The sequence below is a fragment of the Pungitius pungitius genome, chromosome 15 (genome assembly GCF_949316345.1).
Source record: "Pungitius pungitius chromosome 15, fPunPun2.1, whole genome shotgun sequence".
Taxonomy (NCBI): Eukaryota; Metazoa; Chordata; class Actinopteri; order Perciformes; family Gasterosteidae; genus Pungitius; species Pungitius pungitius.
The window spans coordinates 17171574-17193246 of record NC_084914.1 but is presented as its reverse complement, the minus strand read 5'-3'; the positions used below and the strand labels follow the sequence as shown (position 1 = coordinate 17193246).

General features: G+C 41.2%; 1 protein-coding gene across 4 annotated transcripts in view; it reads right to left on the bottom strand.

Moving 5' to 3' along the window:
• Positions 1 to 727: 727 nt before the first annotated feature.
• Positions 728 to 21673, bottom strand: part of brinp2 (bone morphogenetic protein/retinoic acid inducible neural-specific 2) — a 196646-nt gene continuing 175700 nt past the window's right edge. For all 4 annotated transcript variants that reach the window (XM_062557655.1, XM_062557657.1, XM_062557656.1 and 1 more), the window contains 3 exons: positions 5577 to 5799; positions 2462 to 2768; positions 728 to 1662 (listed from right to left, as the gene is read on the bottom strand). In XM_062557655.1, the coding sequence (XP_062413639.1) occupies positions 841 to 1662; positions 2462 to 2768; positions 5577 to 5799 (1352 nt within the window). In that variant the 3' untranslated portion in view covers positions 728 to 840. The remainder of the gene's footprint in view (positions 1663 to 2461; positions 2769 to 5576; positions 5800 to 21673) is intronic.

Here is a 21673-nt window from a genome sequence, read left to right as displayed (position 1 = left end):
AATTCTTGACAATTTTTGCCTCACAAAATAATAACTCAACACTTATGATAGTTCGCTATTCAGTTTTCCAAAAATGTGTTTACCTTCTTTTGGTATAGACACGCCACCAAGGACAGAACATCACTAACAGGCTTCTCACTCAGATGTTAAGCATAGATACTGTAATTACACATTTTCAAATGCCAGATAAAATGGAAGGCAGGGATTAAAAGGAAATATTCAAAGACAGTAACAGGGTTCAGGATTATCAAATGTTAAGCATAACATAACTCATTTACCACATATAATTATATCCCGGGTTTCCCCTTCCCACAAGATTGGTCTGTAGCTAAAAGACAATGCAGTTAGAAAAGGGGAAACCTTCTTTTCAATATACTCAGTTTTGACAACTTAAGTTCCTCTTTAGATATCAAAACCATCTTTATCTTTGCAAAGTAGATGTCTTAGGTAAAGTTTGACATTGGCTCGGTGAGGTTCCAAATAAAAAAACTGTCCGTGTCAGGAAGTCTCAGAATTTAATCCAGTTTTACAGTTGCCAAAAGCAGGGCAGCAATACCAAAAGTAATTCTTCAGGCTTGAACAGTAGAGCTTATGAAAGGGTCCACGTATCAGCTGATCTCTCAAAAAGTTCACAAAATCACTCCACTGTTCATCAAAGAGCTTTGGTAGCAATTTCTGACAGAAATGACAACAAAATACCCGCCAAGAGTAACTGAAGGTAGATTGCCGATGTTCTTTAAATCCAGAGGCTTTGGGGCCTAGTGGTCATTTTGTTGTACTTCTCCTGGTTCGGTCTAGCAGCTCCACGTTCTAGGAACCTGACTTGTATGCTAATACTAGCTAGGTACAAATCTGGCCCAGCTCAATTTCAGGAGAAGCATTGGGGAGCTTGGAGTTGAAGATCTGCAGAGAGTCCTTGATGCGTGCCACCTCTCCGGCAGACAGCTTGAGGCGATGGCGCAACAGACAAGAGAACAGGTCCAGGGGCTGTGGTGCTGGCGGAGACAGACGGTTAACTCGGTCTCTCATCTCCAACAACATTAGAAAGGCGGCGTCCTGCGTAGTCTGCGTGTAAGGGTAGTCCAGCTGGAGAATGAGATCCTTAATGCCCTCGGGGTCAAAGTTCAGGCTGTATCCAAACACTTTGAGCGTGTTGATCTTCATATACCCAAGGTTGGACGTCTGGTCGTCAATGTCTAATGGTTCATAGAAGAGAGTTTCGTTCACTGAGGGATCCTCTGTAAGTATGCGGCTTCGCAGGTAGATGTGCACAGTTTCAAAGAACGACTTCCATGTGTTGCCCATGGTCAGTGTCCAGTTGTAACACTGTGCCGTGACGACAGTTTCCAGTCGAGTTCTCTCCCAGTCGGGAAAGTCAGGCTGGTTTACCGGCATGAACCAGCTCTCTGAGTGACTTCCCCCAAAAGGATTGACGTAAATTGCAGGCACAGGCTCCAGTGTTGAATTTTTAGTCAAGCATATCTGAAAAGAAATGCCCATCAGCATATGGATGAGGTTGGACTTATTTTTGTTACTCTTGAGGGTCAGCAACATCCTCTTCCTCCAGGCGGGGTTGAACCAACTTCCCAGGCGGACATCGTTGCTGATGTAAATGGCATGCACCTCGATTCTGCTGTCAAGTCGCTGAAGCAGGTAATTCACCTGGAGGTTTAGGAAATGTGAGATCAAATTCACTGTATAAGCAGACATGTAATACTATACAGATCAGAGTATGCTTTCACAAGCCAACATTTACTTTCTTTCATTATAATGTGGACCCGAAAAAAATGGTACACAGACTTTCAAGACGAGTCAGCCAACATTCAAATCAGCCAACATTTTTGTCCTGTGAACTTTGGTTCATTGCTTGAAAAAGGCCAAAATAACCACACAGAGATCGCTTTTTAGCAAACCCTTTGATTGATCTGACCCTACTGCAGGAGGTCAATTTCAAACACATGTCTGCATACGTGGGGCAATTTTAAGATGGACACAATGAAAGTTAACTTCAGAGAAAGATAACTGACTTTCTCTGCAACAAAGACAAATTCAGTCCTTGTACATGGCCCTCAAGCGAATTCAAATAGCTATTTGCTCCGCTCCAATTTGCGCACTGTGAAACCAAACCGGACTAAGGAGAAAAACAAACAAAAGTATTGACTTCATTCTAAATCTATGGATGATAAAGTCACCTTACACATTATGTGTTTGTTAGTGGTTATTCTCAGTCAGGTCTATATTTCAAACTCATTTGTCAGTTAAACTGAATGATATACTTGACTGAACTTTCTTTTCCCACTTAAATTGTAGAAAGCTGTGTCTTTGTGGGATTCTTTTATTTGCTCTTATGTAACTAAGTTGTGTTATGTCTGGGCACAAAAAAATCAGTAAATACATTTTCATGGTTCTATTCTTTTACATCAAAGGTACCATATTTTCTGAAAAATAAATATTTGAGAACCTCAGCATCCGGCATGTCCAAGTCAAAGTTCAGGTAGTGGTCCAGGGATGTGGCGATGCTGGGCCGACAGGAGCCAAGATGGAGGAGGTTGCCGTGGTGACAGGCCCCGCAGCGGCTCGTATTATCAGCTGCGCAGGAGGAGCAAGAGGTGGAGGAGGTGCCAACGACACATGGAATGGCTCCTTGGCAGGTAGGCTGCTCTGCTGGACAGCTACAGCTCTTCCCCTCCTCAGAGAAGAAGCCTTGCCCGCCATGCTCATTACAGTAGAGCAGAGACTGAGCCCTGCTCAACCAAAAGTCGATGGGTCTGCAAAGGGAAGATAGGAAACCAAAGGATTGTATTGTGCATACAGCACAGAATGTTCAATGAGAGAACACAAAAGGCTGAAAATTAGGCTGTTCAGTCCTGACCACATGATGTTTAAATCCAAAAGAAAACGTATTTAGCCTTGATATGCTTGTTCATTTTGACTCCTTGTTAGAAAGATCTGGAAATCATCTCCTGGAGCCAGAACCAGAAAAATGAAGTAAGGTTTCATTTCTGTCTGAAATTAAATGTTTAGGTTACCGTAATTTCCGGACTATAGGGCGCACCAGTCTATAAGCCACAGCTTTCCATGCGGCAGAGAAACAACTGCTGACGCAGAGTTGTCCGTGCCGCAGTGCTTCACATTGCCGTCTCCACCGTCTCACCATTGCAGAGCTTTTCAAAAAATCTTTTGATCTTGTGGGGGTGGCTATACGAGGGGGGGGAGGGGGCCTACCATTGAGGTTGAAGAGGAACCAACGCGGCTTGGACCGAGGTTCATTTTTTTTTGCATGAGAGCGTGTGAAAACATGCAAAAGCGTGTGTCACATGCCGAAACCGTGAGAGTAGGCACCTCCGCCATTGATTCATTAATGGCAAGTTTACGTGCAGTCGCTCTGTTTCCTTCTCTGACAGCCAGATCGGTTGCCCGTAACTTGCACCTATCTGTCTTGCTCTAAAAAATGCTATATTAGCCGCACCGTTGTATAAGTCACGTGGTTCAAAGCGTGGGAAAAAAGTAGCAGCTTAGAAAAATAAAAAAATCAATATGTCTGGAGTTGGGAGCTTATCAAAAACAATGTTGTGGTAAGTTTATGTTAAATTGGACACTGATTTAACAAGTAACATTGTCAATATGTTGTTCAAAGCATGGGTCCCCAACCTTTTTTGCCTCATGTACCGATTTCATGTTCGACAATATTTTGCGATTGGGAAATGTGTCAAGAGGGACGAACGCATAATAATAATCTTGTTTTAAACTTTTGTACTGTGTACAATATTTTAAATTCCTATGAGATGGCAGCTGTATATCTATGAGTATTAACTTTCAGGATTTCTGATTACATTCATAAGGGATGGATTTCATCTGTTCAACAGGAAGTTGTTTTTGACACAATTACTGGTAAGGGTTGGTTCTAACTCAAAGATGGGATTGGATGGGTGACGTTTATTTATGTCAGTTTGGAATCGACGGTACTTCTCCATCTAAAAAGAGAGACACCCATTTACTTTTTTTGGAATTGTAACAGGACTTGTCCTCGTCAATTTCTAATGACTAAAAAGCTTGTAAAATGTTGTAATAATGTGTGTAGCATTTCAATTTCCTTTCTTGTTTGAGTTGTCTTTTGTTTTAGAATTTTAATTATTTTGTATCTCAATAATTTCTTGATTTTTCAATGTTGTCTGTGCTACTTTCATCGCTATGGCGCGGCATTGCCTTTTCCCAAATCTCTACATTAAAAACAATATTAAGTGTAAAGAGTATATAAGCTAGGATAAGAACCTTGAACGAGGATTAGTTTATAAACCACTAATGTTCAGCCTTTATATCCTACAGTATTTTCCAGTGGTTAAAGTGTAATTTACAAATCATATTACTTAAAATTGGATTGTTTATTGGTTGCAATTTGACACCATTTCCGTAAAAGAGTGTTTTGGTATAACTGCAGCAAGAGATGAAAATGCAGACATACAGGAATTATCTACTTTGGTGTGCTAAGAGCAACAACAAATTTAGACTGTAAATGGGCTCAGCCCAGGGATAGAATCTTTCTGCAATGTTCAAGAAATCACACACAACATTGCCCAAATGTTTTCTACCCCTCAGGCCTATGTAAATAGACTATATCTAAAATGAATGAAGATAAAAAAAAATGGGTTTGTGCTGTAGCAAATGGTGTAGTCTTAGTGGCTGAGCGGTCCCCGGTACAAATTGGGTATAAACTCTTGAATGGTGGGTTTGAGAAAGAAAGAGAGGAAAAGGCGACACAAAGTTGAATGATGACGGATTGTGAGGCAGCGCTCTAAGGGATAAGGGAAAGGACTGTCAGTGAAATTGAAGTCTGCCGTAAGAAAGTGCCGGGCTGTCAGTCCGGTAGAGGACTGGATTATAGCATGCCGCGGCACCGCTTAGCTTACCACGCAAAGGCCTCTGCAACCGCTGACTAGAACTGTCCTCCCTCTCCATCTTTTTGTCTCCAACCTGCTGTCACATCTCTCTTCAACGCTTTCTCGTGCATTATCCTCTCTCATCTCACCTGCTTTATCAATTTCCCTGTTGCAGCAGCAACAAAACTGCCATGGGAACGACAGCTGAGTGAAGCTTGCAAAGGAGTTTTTGTTCAGATGATACAACAGTGGCTTTAGAATTGACTCTTTTTTTAGAGCTTGGCAATGCCCTACAGATTGTACAACATAGTAACTGTTACCATGTTGTACAATCTGTAAGGCATTCCAAACATTCCAAAGCGGAATCCACAACGCGAGTAATCTACAAATAAATGTTCTGCATGGGAATTGGCTTAAAGGGAGCAATTGTTTACCCCACTGGCGTGTTTCCACCTTTCCCATGTGCATCACTTTTGGGTTTAAGCCAAATTCAAAACGTTTGCTCTTTCCAGATTGATGGCTCCGGGCTTTTTCCTCAGTATACCAAACTTAAGGGACAGCTGTGATGAATCAGCAAAAGGTAGCAACGGTTTGTTTGTCTGTTTATCAGCAGGAATACGGAAAAAATGCTGGCCCCATTTCTCATTAAACTTTTTACATTCCAATTAATTATGGAGCAAATCCAAAACATGGGGTTACCTCTCTCTGGGCAGGCTGATGAGAGGGTGTTTCGGGCAGCGCTTGCTCAGGGTAAACAGTTTCCTGACGACCTTCTGGGCTTTCCCTAGAACAAAGGCAGTGCTGTACTCCAACTGGGCGAAGCGCTTCTGGAGGGACAAGTCGGCCGACCAGAACTTGGCAATGGTTGACACGTTTAGGAACCGGTCCGTGGGCAAGCGCTTCAGCAGGCCTTTAAATTCATCTGCAGGGAGTTCGAAAGGAGACAAAAAGGGAATGTCAAGAGAAAATGGAACAATTTTGAGATGATCTGGAGTCATTGAAGAGATAACAATTGAAGAGCTGGAGGAATGTTGTCTGTCACAAGAATAAATATAAGAAGCTCTTATGTTCTAATGGACTGCGCTTTGTCCTTCCTTGTACTAAATTACCTCACCATTAGAAGCTCATCTTTTTCACAGCAGCATCATTGGCATTTAGAAACATTAGGTGTCTGGGTATAGTATCATATACATACATCATTTTTTTCTTTAAATGACCAACCTAGGATAAATATCAATAATATTAGGCATGAGTTTATATTGTGAGTGGCTAGTGGTGTTCCCTCTTGAAATGCAAATCTTACCCAGAAGTTTCAGTCAACAAACTGAACATGAACCTCTGCCAACACCACCAGAAACATGCAGTGAAACATTACATCTGAAACAAATCAATATGTTGTGACCCTTAGAATGGATTTGAAAGGGAATAAAATCAATACAATTGTCGTCGAAGCTCAGGGCACAGCTCTATGAACCTAAAGCCTCAATATTATTTAAACAGTTGAGGTGTATAATTCCATATAATAATACACCAAAATGACGTCTTGTACCAGACTTCTTAGTCAATGTCCTTCGATTTGTATAGTAGACTTCTGGTTTGAATGTGGAGGGATCACTTAACCCATTCTAAAAAACACCAGATAGCACTGCTTTACAGATTTTTCCTCAAAGAACAAATAGCGGAAATTGACAAAATGTATATTGTTATTGTTTGCCTCTTTATACTCTATATTTGTTTTCATATTACCTTCTTAAGCAAAATAACTTTTAGTTGGAATGAAAAAAAGAGCCTTTAGCTATTATTTGAAATTAAGAGAAAATGTTTCAGATCTGATACTGCTCTGAAAATGTTCTATATTTCAAAAATGTTGGCACGTTTTCACGGTATCTTAGTTAGTAGGACACATACTCTTATGTACGAGACACATGGACATCTACTGCTAAAGCCAAACCAAATAGATATTATTTCACAAGGATGTGTCTGTGTGTACCATATCTCCAACATAAAAAAAGACCATTCAAGTTAATTAATTAATTAATAAAGAAAAATAACGGCACAGAAGGAACAGCTCGTACCCTGTGCTCCCGTATGAACCAGAGGGAAAATATTGTGTAAGCACGAAGCCTCCAAGAAACTCAAAACCTTTTCTTTTACTCTCAAAGTGAGACCTTCTGGGATTGTTCTGGGTCTGCTGTAGAATTCCATTCCCATGAGCTGTTGCTCGCAAGGAGACGTCCAGGTAAATCATCAACCAAGCTGATCTGAGCAGAGCCTAACTGCTGAGACTGAAGCATATTACACTGTTCGGTGACCCCAGATGACCCGGATGTCTGTCTCTCTCCGACCTCTTCTTCGTCCACGTTCGCCCATGGTTCTTTTCAAGACTGAGTCGGGATTGGGACACATTTATTGATTACATATAAGTCAGACCAACATTCATTTAAATGTTGAAAGACTCCTGAAGATCAATCCAAGATCTTCCTTGTTGCCAGTGTGTCGGTACAATTTTTATATATGTTTGATGAAATCTGCAGTAAAGTTTTTAAAATGAACCACCTTGCCATTCGCAAGAACCTTCTATAATTTCAAGTTTTGATATTAAAAAGAGCCCTACACTGTGGAGTCGTGTTTCTTCCATTCTGTCTGTTTCTGCATCTCTTACTCCCTCACTTCTCTTTCTAAAGATTTATTGTACGAAAACATACAATAAATCTACAAGGAAGGCGTATGCTGGTAGGTTGAGGCTTTTTGCCACTTGTAACTTTGTCGCTCTGTTGGCTTCGTGCATTCCTCACTTTTACTGTTTGTTTCTTGTCATCTTTTACAAAGCATTCTGAATAAACTTTTTATGAACCAAAACTAACATGTGTCTATCTAAACTTCTTTTATTTGTTAAAATTTAAATTTTGATATAGCATACAGCTTTTCTTTTTATAGTACACTATTTTGAAAATTATCTATTATTTATCTTTTATTAGCTTAATATGAGTTTCCTAAAGTTCAACATTACATAAATGTTTTCTTACAACCTAATGACAAAACAGCTGCTTTGTCCCAACCTAGTTACAGAGATGCCAGGAAACCTCATCTAATACCCTCTTATTACAATCTCATTAGAACACCCAAGGGATTTTGTAGTGAGTCAATGTGACCACTAGTCAGTTAGGTCTTCATCTGTCTTTCAATTGCCCCTACATCAGTGATTAGCACCATGTGGTACATACATATTCACCATCTACCTCCCCCCATATCTTGTTGTTTTTAATATTCCCTGCTTCCACATTATTTCACCAGACCTCCCTCTCTCTCTCGGTGAATGCTAGATGGCATTCACAGATTTTAAAGCCAGTAAGGTTGTGGAGGAAGAGGAGGCACGTGGGGGGCAGGGGCAATCTGACGGTAGTGTGTTACTGTTGTTTTTATCAATGTGTATGCTCCAACAATCAGTACAGAGAGGAAGCAGTTTTTTACAAAAAGTTAATGATGGCTGTGCCTCAGAGGATTTTTTATTCTTGAGGGGTGATTTTAACTGTACAGACCTCAACCACGCAGAGCCACATCCAGCTTCACTGCACGCTCTAAGGCAGCTGGTCAATTCCCATGACCTGGTCGATGTGTAGAGAAGGATGCACGCAGACTGCCGTCAGGACATGTGGTCCCACATTAGAGAAGGTAGAATCTCCTCTGCCAGGCTTGATCGTTTGTATTTTATTTAAGCACCATTTTAATTTTAAAAAAATGTTTACCATTGTACCGGCTGGGTTTACAGATCATTCCTTGCTTTTTATTAGGAACATTTTGCCAAAAAGCGTGTACTGGCATTTTAACTCAGTTTTAACCTTTGATAAGAATTATAAAGATATATTTCTGCCATGATTTTAGCAGTCTTAGGCAGTGGTGGGACCACGGTAAGATTGAGATTAGCCTTCTTTCAATGTCACCAAAAAAACAAACAGATCTATGAAGGACCTGAAAACTGATATATTTGAACTAGAGCATTTAAGCGAGTCCACAGGAGAGCCAGGACACATTGAAGTCCTTGAGATGAATAAAATGGCTCTGGCCGACCTGTTGGACGTTACAGTGCAGGGTGCACTGGTCAGGTCCCAATTCCAGACCATCATGGAGATGGACACTCCCTCTAGCTTCTTCATTGGCCTGGAGAGGAAGAATAGGCAGGCGAGGCTAATCCTAGAGATGAGCGAGTACAGCATTATCTGTATCTGTTGAACCATATGAATTATCTGTACTCGGACTGGGCGGGGCCTAACCCGAAAGTGAGCGGGGCTTAACCAGGAAGTAGGAAAGATTTACCCCATAAATTGTCGGGTTAAGCCTTTCTGCGGTTAAAACAGCATTCCTTCTTAATTCTTATCACTGATGATCATGGGAGAGAGAGGGGAAGTGTGTGTGTGTGGCTTAATTTGTAATATTAATATTTAGTTATTTAACACAACTAGTCAAAGTCAGACACTGAGTGCGTGAAGAGATCCAGCAGACGGTAAAAAAACTGATGAGAGAGAGTAGGTCAGTGCGTGAAGTAAAAAAAAAACTCAGACAGGCAGAGACGCAACGCGAGTCGCATTCTTAAGCACCACGTCCTAACAAGCCCCCTGTTTACCTGAACTCTACTAGTTAAGAACAACAAACCGAAGTAAAAAAAAAAAAACTGAAGTCGAAGAAATCCTTTATCGGGAAAGACCCGCGAACCTGCTGACTGAGGGAGGGATAGAGGAGTTCTGTGTATGAGTGAGCCGAGCGGGACACAGCAACAGAATGTGTGTAGAGGAGGGGCGCTGTGACTACCAGCCAATCACAGAACGCAGACACAGACAGCTACCCAATGAGAACTTATTCAATCCGAGCACAGATATTGACTCGTATTACTCGTATAATACTCATACTCGGCAAAAGTGCTTTATCCGTACCGGATACTCGGCTGAAACGAGTATCCGGCTCAACTCTAGCTAATCCAAGCGCTGCTGGCAGACACAAGGTTGGCGGTGGTGGAACCATGCCAGATAAGGAAGCGGGCAGTCATCTTTTACTCCTCCCTGTACTCACTGGTGTACAGGGAGGCACTGACAGAGGGGTTTGTGAGCGAAATACCTCAAGTCTCTGAAGAGACTAACAGAGAGCTCGACAGGCCTAACCTTGTAGGAGCTGAAGGCCACCATGTAGGGACGGAATGCTCCCGGCATCGATGGCTTCCCTGCAGAATTTTAGAAGGCATTCAGGGAAATATTTGCATCTGATATCCTGGAGGTTTTTAACGAAAGTCTGGCCTCTGGTTCCATGCCAATTTCCTGCCGCAGAGTTGTAATGGCTCTGCTGCCCAAAAAGGGGAACCTGCAGGACATCTGCAACTGGCGCCCTGTGTCTCTACTGTGCGTGGATTACAAGCTTTGGTTCAGGTTCTTTGCCTCCAGGCTAACTATAAATAGTTACACAGTAATTTCACTTCAGGCAGAGAGTACAGATCCCCAGGGTGTGACTTTGTGATGACCAGGACATTCTGATGTACCATTCCAAAATAAAAGCCTCTCAAAATACCATACATGATCCAAAATCTCTATCACAAGACTACATCTGGTCAATTTCAAATTAGATTTAAATGGAAACAATCAATTGTTACATGATAATTCAACTTCAGGGTGATTGTTCACATGCCCAAAAGGTGTCATTTAGGGAAAACCAGGACATTCTGATGTACCATCCCAAAATCAAAACCTCTCAAAATACCATACATGACGCAACTTCCCTCAAAAAGAAATTTTGTTGCTCCCTACACACATAGTTTGGAACTTCTACCGGCAAAATGCAATTTTTAGGGCCTAAGGTCTAAAGATCACACTGCGCGAATTTGAAAGGAATCAGGTTTTATACCTGGGAGGAGTTCAGTCTTTTACAGCTGTAAGAAATCATGAAAATAGGCCAAAAAGGCAGATTCTCAAGGATTAATTGCAGCGCCCCCTATTCTTCAAATATTATGAAAAAATTGGGGTTTGTTTAGGGGTTCGATGTTGACAGATCTTACAATTATGGTGAGGGCAGGCCAAGTCATTTTGAAGTCTTGACAGATTAAGCCACAAAACTTCCGAAGTTAATTAGCCCAAATCTTCTCAAAACAATAAACTATAAGCACCATTCCTATATATCAGGGGCACATTGAACCAATAATGACCCACCAAAGGTTTCGTGATTCCTTGAAATACAATACGTTCCTCTACGACTAGTCGTTGCGAGGACCCTAATGATAACATAACTTTTACCCAAATGTCACAGCGGGTCGCAGCCAAGGAGGGAGGACTCAGACACGGAGTTTGAAAAATAAAAGGACTTTAATAGTCAAAAAGCGAAACTCAAAATCACTCCAAATGATGAAAAAAAGGGGAAGGAGGGAAATAAACAAAGACCTTACAAAATAAACGACATGAAAATGCATCCTAGACGTGGCATGGCGATGACGAGACGAGTAGACAACAGACAATGACGCTACAAGAGACAAGAGACTCACAGGGCTTAAATACACAAGGCAGGTGCAGGTGATTGAACACAGGTGGAAACGATCATTGACACGGCAGACACTCACAGGGGAAGACAGGACAAGGCAGGAAGTGAAGTTACCCAGGAACACAAGAGACATGAAACTACAAAATAAAACAGGAAGCAGAACCAAACCGTAACACCAAAGCAACTCTAACCTCTTGCATACACTCACTGTCACTGCCACAGATGGAAGTCTCATCGTTCTAATTGCCGCGCTTGATTTCAAGGTGTAACCTCTATTATTGTTCGGTCTGAAACGGCGCGCCCAGTGACGGATGGTGTGGCAATATTGTTGTCCGGGTGGAAATCGGGAGAAATTCGGGAGAAAGGTCGGTCTGGGAGATTTTCGGGAGGGGCTTTGAAATTCGGGAGTCTCGGGGTTGGCATGTCTGGGTGAACAGCGCTGCCTGGAACATATTTTTTTTGATATTCTGCACAGTGCCCCTGTCTGCAAGTCACATCTCAGATCCCACATGATTCCTCTCAACAATAAATTCAAAAATCTCCCTTCTTTCCCCCGCTCCTTTAACTCAGTTGGGATGTCTGGAGGAGAGCACTGCAACCCCCAACCCCTCTCCCCACCATTCCGCAGTGACACCGGCTGGGGCAGACAGAGCGGAAAACAGAGGGTCCAGATGTGACGAGTGAGCTGCTCCATCATTTTTGTTTCGGGCAGTCTTTGAGCCACATGAACAAATGGCTCAATACTTTAAAAACAAAAACTACACACATTTGATCATCTTGAAGGCAGAATTCTACCGGGTGGACCATGTGCACTTTGCTGTGCTCACAACAATCCATCATTTGACAGCTGTGTTTCGAGTGCCAACAATCTCCGGACATTTAGCCAAGACGTTTACAAACCACTGTCTTTTAGGGACACAGTGGGCCTCTGCAGTCTGTGTGCTCTGTCTCTCTGATCCAAAGGCTGGCGCATGCTTCTCCGTCTGCGCCTTAACATGCAGTTGTATTGACAGACTTGTTTCAATTCATGGTTCTAAAATGCTTGCGCGTGTTGCAAAGCAATTCACCACCAGAACACTAGGTGGAGTAACGTTTTTTGTCGAAGACGACCTAGAGAGTGAAGTCTACGTGTGTGGAAGTCGTTGGTTGTTGTTTTATTTATCAGAGACATTTTTGCCTCGTGCATCGCCACTGTTGCTTTTCAACTCCTTTTTTTTCTCAAACATATTTGTCCCGTATTTTCCTCAACAACTTTGTACACCCCTCGACCTGACATTTACGAATTTATGAATTGGAGGCCATCAGCGTGTCCTTATAGTCCGCCAATGAGGGGTTCTATAAGTGGTCATATATACAGATTTCTTCCAACAAAAGCTCTTCAATCTGATCCATTCTCTCGTAAAAAAGCTGTTGCGTGTGCGTGTCCCTGTGTTTCTCTGAAAACGCAGAAGGATTAACTGTTTGCAGAGGTTTCAACCCTTGACATGATCGCGACTCTTTGTAGTCCTTGCTCCGAAATGGTGGAACAAGCTCTTTGATGACAACAGGACAGCAGAGAACTTTTACATCTTCCGCCGCTAACAAAAGACACACCTCGCATGGAGTAGTGTGATCCGCTGGGCGCCGCTGGTTCGATTCCCGGCTTCTCCGTGTCAAAGTGTCCCTGAGTTAGACACCTAACCCCTAATTGCTCCCTAGGCAAAATGTAACCCGCTTTGTATAAAAGCGTCAGCTAAATGACACGTAAAAACACTAACAAAGGCTCTTATCTATAACAAGCTGTAAATTTGTCATTGCACTTTCTTGTTCTTTTGAGTTTGTATCCATATGGTTGAAATGCACTTATTATAAGTCGCTTCGGATAAAAGCGTTACCTAAATTACATGACATGCAATGTAACCCACACAAGTAAACAAAGTTGCATTAAATACGGTAATTTTGGCAATATCTATGTATAGAAAGTGTGGTCAAAGGTTTGTCTGGGACAAACTTTTTTTTAGATCCCTATGGAGACATATAGTATACGAAAAAAAGTGATAGAAACTTTTGACATTCCGTACCTAATTACATTTGCTCCTCAATAAACTAAGCTTTCTGTTTTCGGATTAGCCTATAATCCCCTAAAGACTTGTTTTTCCACACTCCATAATACGTCGAAAATCCTTCAAGAGGACGAGAGAGCTATCTCCTCTTAACTCATGAATTAATTAGCAACTATTTATTATTAACAGAATATTTATAAACTTTCAATTCCTTTTTGCAGGGCTAGACTTTAAAGGACTAATCAAACATAATGTTTTATCATGTGAATTATTTAAAAATGAATATATACCCATACAATAAAATAATGTGTACTAATAATCATTTTGTAAATCCACTAACTTTTTGATGCATTAACATACATTTAGATTTGCATCACATTTCAAATCCCAGCCGCTACATGAGTGTTGCCTCTGAATATGACCTGACCGTCTCTTTTTCAATCATAGATCAAGTGCTGGCCTCAATTCGTATTTTTAGAACACCATGCTCCAAATGCAAAACGTGGCCAGTGCATTTACAAAGAGAACATGTTTGTAGGGAAGGAGTGTGAGGAAAAGTTCATTCTTTCCACATTCCAGCATATTCAGTAATGATCTATTGCGTTTATTACAGCCAATGTGTTTTCTCAATGAAGGATTGAGACGCAAAAGCATTACCCTCTTTCTAATTTTAAAGGCTGCAAATATCAGTATGCTTTGTTTTTTTCACCCTTTGATACTTGCAGTTCTGTATTTATGGTATTTGGCGCAAATATCCACGGATCACCACTTTTTACTGTTTGGGGGTTTGTAGATTACAATTTGTTCTTGAAATGAAATGAACTCGCTGGACGTCTAGAAGCCCCACTTCTGAACTCTGCTACAGTGCTACTAGAAGCTTTTTTATATACTGTCCTTGTATACTCTCATCTGCAAACACAACTAGGGTTGCCACCTTCGATAAACAAAAATAAGGAACGATGCGGCCGACGGGGTGGGAGGGGGTGGGGAGTGCGCTGCGATCCCCCGGTGATTCCTTCCGCTCTCGTCGGTGCTTTCACTTTAGAGTGGTGTACGGTGTTCATTTTACGACATCCTTAGATCTCAGACTCAAACGAAAGGGCGGCAGGTCAGACCAAGAGTCCTCAGACTGCCGTGGCAACGCTAAAACAATAAAGGGACATATGAGAACCCGTTTTCCAGTGATGGCTAGTTGTCGGGCGAACAGTTTGGCCAGACGGGGGGAGCGGCAGGGGTAGTAGTCGGTCCGCTGATGCGGTCGGTTATCAAAACATTCCATTGGTCTGAAAATAAAGGCTTCAAGCTATCGCAAAAAATATCTTCGCTTTTGTTAATGAGCACTGTGTTCAGCCATGTTACCTCACACTTTTTAAATATCCAACGACATAAAGATTAATTGTTATTGAACGCCAAAGTGTATTTCTTAACCTAAATTAGCCTGTGTACTTTATAACTATACCTGACCACTCCGATGTTCAGTTGCTCCAATAATTATGATTTTTACTTCATGTCTCCTATTGGTTTTGCATTTTTCTGTTTGCTCTTTATCAGTTTATTGTTTTTTCTGCCACCCTTAGATAAAGAGTATTCTTTCAGACACACAACCAAAGTCATCAACTTTTATTTTACCCCAGGCATTGTGCAGCAGTCAATCATTTTAGCTTTTTTAACAGTGATGAGGATTTTACCGTAGGTCTGTTGGGTTCATGTGAGCAAACTCTGTGGCAGCCACCCCAATATTAATAAAGAATAAATGGAAGACAGGTGCACAATGACAAACCCCTACTTAATCTGTGTAAGGTATTCCTTAACATGTAGACCTCGAACATTAAGGGTGTGCCATTCCGGGGTCTGATGGTTTTGCCTAATAAGGGTACAATAACCTTCAATGCTCCCAAGGTCTCAGATAACAAAGGGAACCCAGATGGGTCAGCACCGCGTTTGCCTTCAAACAGATGGGTTTCAACAGTGCACCCACTCAAGCTGCAAATTATCCAGAGTTAGATTATCACTCTGTTTATATTTTTTTACACCTTTTACATTATCGCAAAATGTCCCTTAAGGTGTGAAGGTTGTGAAGCCAAATGAATAAGTAGGCGATCTGTGTTGTCAGTGACTTACGAGAATGGCATCACCAAAAACGATTTACCGCTGGTGCCACTCTACATGGTGAATTGTACTTTTAAATGAAATAAGACCTGGCATATGTTCAGTTAAAGCAGGGGTGTCAAACTCATTTCAGGTTCGGGCCAGATACTGCTGACTTCGAGCGAACGCGGGCCACTCTGTCGATCGGCGGTCCGACCGACGGTTCGCTGACGTCGGGACGTATGCACTCCATTGGCAGACCGTTTACGCTGCGATCTCCTTAAACTGTCTCTGCTCTGCTCACTGAAGCAAAACAATACGTGGACAATAAATATCAGAGTCAAGAGCAGCGAGTGTAGTCAAATACTGCTGCTAACACATCCCGTCAGACCAGAAATTATTTATTTATATCCTTTACTGAACTTTTCTCCTCTTGTTACCCTGGTAACCGCTGTCGTTACAGACTGTTGCGTCGATTCTTACTGTGAAAATCTACGTACTTCCGGCTTAGCGGCTACGCTGCGTATTTTCATTTTATTGGAAAAACCACAAAAAAAATTAAAGTAAAAAGTTGTTGGTATGTTTTTTTTACAGTACAAGGGACGATGATAAGGTAAAAATCAGCAACAAAGAAAAGGAGTGCTTCTCTTCCTCGTGATTTATATTTAATTTAACAATGTGACAGGCTCCAGGGATTGCATTGTAAGCTTGTTTTTTGGTTCACAACCTACATCTGCCTTGTTGATCGGTACAATACCGTGATGGTCCCTAGAAGATGAATCATCTTATTATTCGTCAAAATCGCGCAGTGTGATCCTGAGACCTTAGGGTCTAAAAATTGCATTTTGCCGGAAGGAATTCTAAACTATGTGTTTAGGGAGTATTTTCAAAAAAACACCATTCGCCACGAAAGTTAAAGTTGTTTTAACTCAACCATACTTAAGAAATATTAAACTATGTGCCTAGGGCGCAATTTAAAAAAACATCTTTTAAAAGATTTTGAAGGAAGTTGGGTCATGTATGGTATTTTGAGAGGCTTTTATTTTGGAATGGAACATAAGAATGTCCTGGTTAAGTGTCACCATGGGGATGTCTACTACCAACCTGAAGTGGAATGGTCATGAAAGTATTGATTGTTTTCTTCTAATCTAAATCTAATCTGAAAATGACCAAATGTAGTCTGGTGATTGAGATATTGAAGGAAATTGGCTCATGTATGGTATTCTCAGAGGCTTTGATTTTTAATAGTACATCAGAAGCTCCTGGTTATATGTTGACATAAATGGCTTAAGACCATGAAAATGTCAAAGATAAAGTTTACAAAGCGGCATTCCTGGTGTTGCTCCACACTGTTAAAGACCACTGACCTGCGAACGCTACGTCCGACAGCCGCAGGCGTCCTCGACCGCAATTGTAACCGTCCGGCTAGTCCCCCGACGTGCAAGTGGAGTATCAGTTAGCGCAACTTGGACATACCACCATGTATGTTCCTATCCTTTCAATAGTTCAATGAAGAGATGTTCAAACACAGACATTCATAACAAGATTACTGAAACAAATACTGCATCTGGTCAATATGTATAATGCTCCAATGGCTCTCCTTTCCTTGAAAATGAGTTGCTGTCAACAGGGGATCTCATCCTACCACTCCAGCTATATACTGACAATCTTGAAATTTTTCTATCTGCTTGGCACATCATGCAAAATTCACAAATTCTGCGCTTTATATTACATTACATGTAATTTAGCTGACGCTTTTATCCAAAGCGACTTACATTTCATTATAACCCATGCATTACATTTTGCCTAGGGAGCATATATATTGCAAGTATATTGGGTCCTCGCTAATGTGCCACCAAAATACAGATCAGCATTACATGCTATACATCTAGCAATACTGGTAAAAGTGACAGATCTTTGTAAGTATGGATATGCAGCTGTACTTGCTCCATTGAGACAACAAAAGTTGGTCAGAATGTAGGAGGCACTGTCTTATGTGTTTCTGCTGACAATTTGGCTGCACATGGATCAGGTGGCTTTGTAGTCATTTAGAGCAGTCCATTTTTGCAGATTCTGTATGGCCTCAGTTGAACAGTTTCAAGTAACTGAAGTCAGAGAGGGAGACCAAGTTTTCTCAGACAAACAAGGCCAGCCATGACCTACATGTGAAAATCTGTTAAAGTGACACTTTAAGAGTCCACTTTGGTCTTAAAGGTGGCTGTATGTTGCCTGAGTCCCTGAATTACTTCCATACAATCACAGGGTTTCCTCCTGATATACTCCATGATCTTCTGGAAGGTATCGTTCCATGGAGCTTTCTCTTTGTGTTAAAGAGATGATCCGGCTGAAGTTCTTAACTTTGGAGTATTTGAACAGGAAGATTACGTCATTCCCATATCAACACACTGAAAAAGGGGATTGACCTCAGCCAATTCACAAAATGTTTCTTTTGCGAGGAAAGATTGGAGGTAATGAAAATGCAACTCTGTTCCGACATCTTTCATTGCTTGTTGGCAATGTAGTACCTGAGGGTAATGAGGCATGGGCAGTTTTGATGAAGTTGAAAGAGGTGGTAGAGTTATAGCATTTACTGATGAAACCTTAGACTACTTTGTGTGCAAAATCAGTGATCATAGAGAGGCATTGCTAGAGGTTTTTCCGTCCTAAACATCATTATCACTCATTACACATTAGCACTCTAATCAAGTGCTTTGGACCCCTGCTGCACGTTTGGACCATGCGGTTCGAGGCCAAGCATCGCTTTTTTAAGAGTGCTGCATGATGTTCCGTCTGTAGGAGCCAGCGGTGGACTGTCTAAATTTAGCGAAATAGAACAGATCTTCCTTGTGAATCACAATGTAGCTTTTCAGTATTGTGATGATGACTACTGGTATGTAGAACATACTATAAGTCCTGAGAGCTGTCAACTGCATGGTCTCAATGATACAGTCCCTCTCTCAGCATACAAGATAGAAGGCTTGCTCCTCTTGACCCCCAAGTGTTTTATTCAAGTGAGACAGAACTGAGTTCAGGTAAGAATGAATGGTTCTTTTATGTATCAGTTATTTTGTCTTTATTCACTTTATGTTGAATTAAGCAATTCATACTTTAACAACCTGATTTTGTCTTTTCATTAGCACAATGGCAGCCACATCCCTTCAACCAAGGATCTTTCATGTTGTCGAGCCAGACCAGGCTAGAAAACTACAACTCTGCTCTGGACCAGCTTCTGTTGATGCACTGATCAACATTATAAAAGAACAGTTGGAAATCAATCGTGACTTCGAATTGCTTTAGGAAGATCCAGACATCTCACTTTCTCAAGACTCTAGCTCTTTTGCATCTACTATTCAACTTTCAGATGTGTAATCTCCAGAGCGCCTCAGCATGTGTCCTCCAGGTGCTTTTCCTATTGTCCCTCATTTGCATTTAATGTTGAACTGAAACTTAGAGATGGAAATGCAGAATATGAGAAGAACAACACACACCTATATTTTATACTCACGCCTAGTGGCAAATGTTGAATGTTAATAGCTAGCGACTGAAGAATAACAGGTTAATAATAGAATGTTACGTGCAAGAAGTGATCGTGCCCTCAGAGTTAGCATCTTGGCTGACAATCTTCACAATCCTATACCTTAGTCCACAAAACCTCAGTTTTACAAAACTACATTTTCCTGCATTAAACCCCTGTCTGTTCCTTGGAGAATGAGGTGCTGGAAAATATATGTCGAGCTGACTGTATAGCTAGAAAAACAAACAACTTTGAGCGAGGACAGCACATACTCTATATGGGTTCAAGGCTTACCCAAGTGATAAAAAGATGGCAAAAGCTGATTAGGCTCTTGTAGCCAAACATCCCTGCTTGATGGAAGCAGAATCTGAAAGTGGCTGGAATGGATGGAAAAACAGTATCAAGTTTACGATGGGCAATTACAGAAACGAGATAAGACGGGCTGGATGTCAGAAGGTCACTGTTAATGCTGGAAAAAGAAGTCAAAGTAATCCTGAAAATTAATTTTCTCAATCAAACATTAAAATACCCAAGCAAGCCGTAGTCAGCGTCCTACGCAACTTTCCCAAAGGAAAGGATCCTTCGAGCCTTGAGCAGTTGAGACAGACAAATGTTGAAGAAGTCAGTAAGACTGAGAAGAACCTGCCCCTCATTATTAGGAATAGAGGGAAGGACATTCCAGTGGATAAAAGGGTTTCTGTCAGCCAGAACAATTTAAGTTCAAATAAATAGGGAATTAAGTAAGAGCTACAGTGTGGAAAATGGAGTCCCACAATGGGGAATTATCAGTCCAATATTATGACTGGACAATGCGTATTCAAAAAACTATAGATAAATGTAAGAAAGTGTTGAATGTGATGAGATGCTTGTGTGGAGTAAACTGGGGGGCAAGTCGGCCTGCACTGAAATCCATTTAGATCGGTTTTTGATTATGGGTGTATAGTGTTTGGGTCTGCTGCTAAAACATCATTAAAGAAGCTAGATGTAATCCAAAATCAAGGTCTGAGACTATGCTGTGGGGCAATTAAGAGCACTCCAGTGGCAGCAGTTCAGGTTGAAATGGGGGAGATGCCTCTCCATCTTAGGAGTGATCAGCTAGCTCTGGTGTACTGGGTGAATTTGAGGGGTCATGGAGACAAACATCTGAGTCAGTCCGTATTATGGCAATGTCAAGAGAGAGAAAATGGCCTAATTAAAAGTTTTGGATGGACAATAAGGCAGAATGTAATCATGATGGGAATTGGGAACTGGAGGAAAAGGAAGTTGCTGAAGTGGATCACTACAGAGTACAGAGAAACATTTCAAGGAAATATAAAGAAGCAACCAATATATATACGGATGCATCAAAGAAGACTGATACGAAAATGGGAATCGCATATGTTATATTAAACATTTAATTTTCTAGAAGAATTAATGATAATCTAGCTGTATACACAGCAGAACTATTAGCAATATGGATGGCCTTGCTGTGGGTAGAGAGCAACAGACCTAAGCAAGTTGCTATTGCATCAGACTCCAGATCAGCTTTGAGAAGCCTATATGACATGCTGCAGCTGGTTAACAATCTGGTTAACTCCGGAATTAGTACTACATTTATATGGGTACCAGCCCATATAGGTGTAGGAAGTAATGAACTGGCAGATAAGTGAAGAAAGCAGCAGAGCTGCCTGATATAGGGGTGAATATTAAATATAGTAAAGCTGAAGTCAAAAGTATAATAAAAGCTAAAACAAATGCAAAATGGCAGTTTTTGTGGGATAATGAACAATGTGGGAGGCACCCGTATAGAATTCAAGGAAAAGTGGGGAAGAGCAGGAATACATACAGAAGTAAGCAAGAAGAAGACATGGTGTCCAGAATGAGACTAAGACATACAAGAGTAAATGGAACATTATATATAATGAAAAAGCATGTTGATGGAATGTGTGAAAATTGCAAAAGTCAAGAGACCATAGAGCATTTAATAATGTATTGTCCCAAATATCATCAAGCCAGACAAAGACTGATTTCACAACTTGGTGAAAAACAGATGACATTAAATTTATATGAGTTACTGTCACGGTTTGGGTCCTCTTCCTGTCTTATTTTGTAGTTTTCTTGTCTCTCGTGTCTCTGGGTGAGCTTCACTTCCTGTCCTGTCCTGTGATTGCCTGAGTCTTCCCACCTGTGTCCAATCACCTGCACCTCCCTTGTGTATTTAAGCCCCGTGTGCCTGTTGTCCCTCGTCGCGTCATTGTCTTAGTCAGTTATCGTTAGTGCACGTCCGTTTGCTTCTGTTCGGTTTTGTGCTGAATAAAGAGCACATTTTGGAAAACTTTGAATCCTGCGCTTGAGTCCTCCCTTCTGCCAGCACTCCAACCTGACAGTTACTGAAAAAAGAATCTGGTGAAATTTGGTTTAATTTTTTGTTTTCCTTTTTGAAGATGACTGGGTTATTTGTAAGGATTTAGGAAAGTGCAGGATGGCCTCCTGAACCACACTCCAGTCCAGATGGTGGCGGTCAGTGTTGGGAAAATTCACTTTCTACATAAACAAGTTCCAACTAGTTCAGTTCTTTTTGTCCATATGTTGCTGCAAGCTATTATTTTTCAAAATTATTGCCACAGCCCATATAGAACCACAGACAGCAATTATTTTAT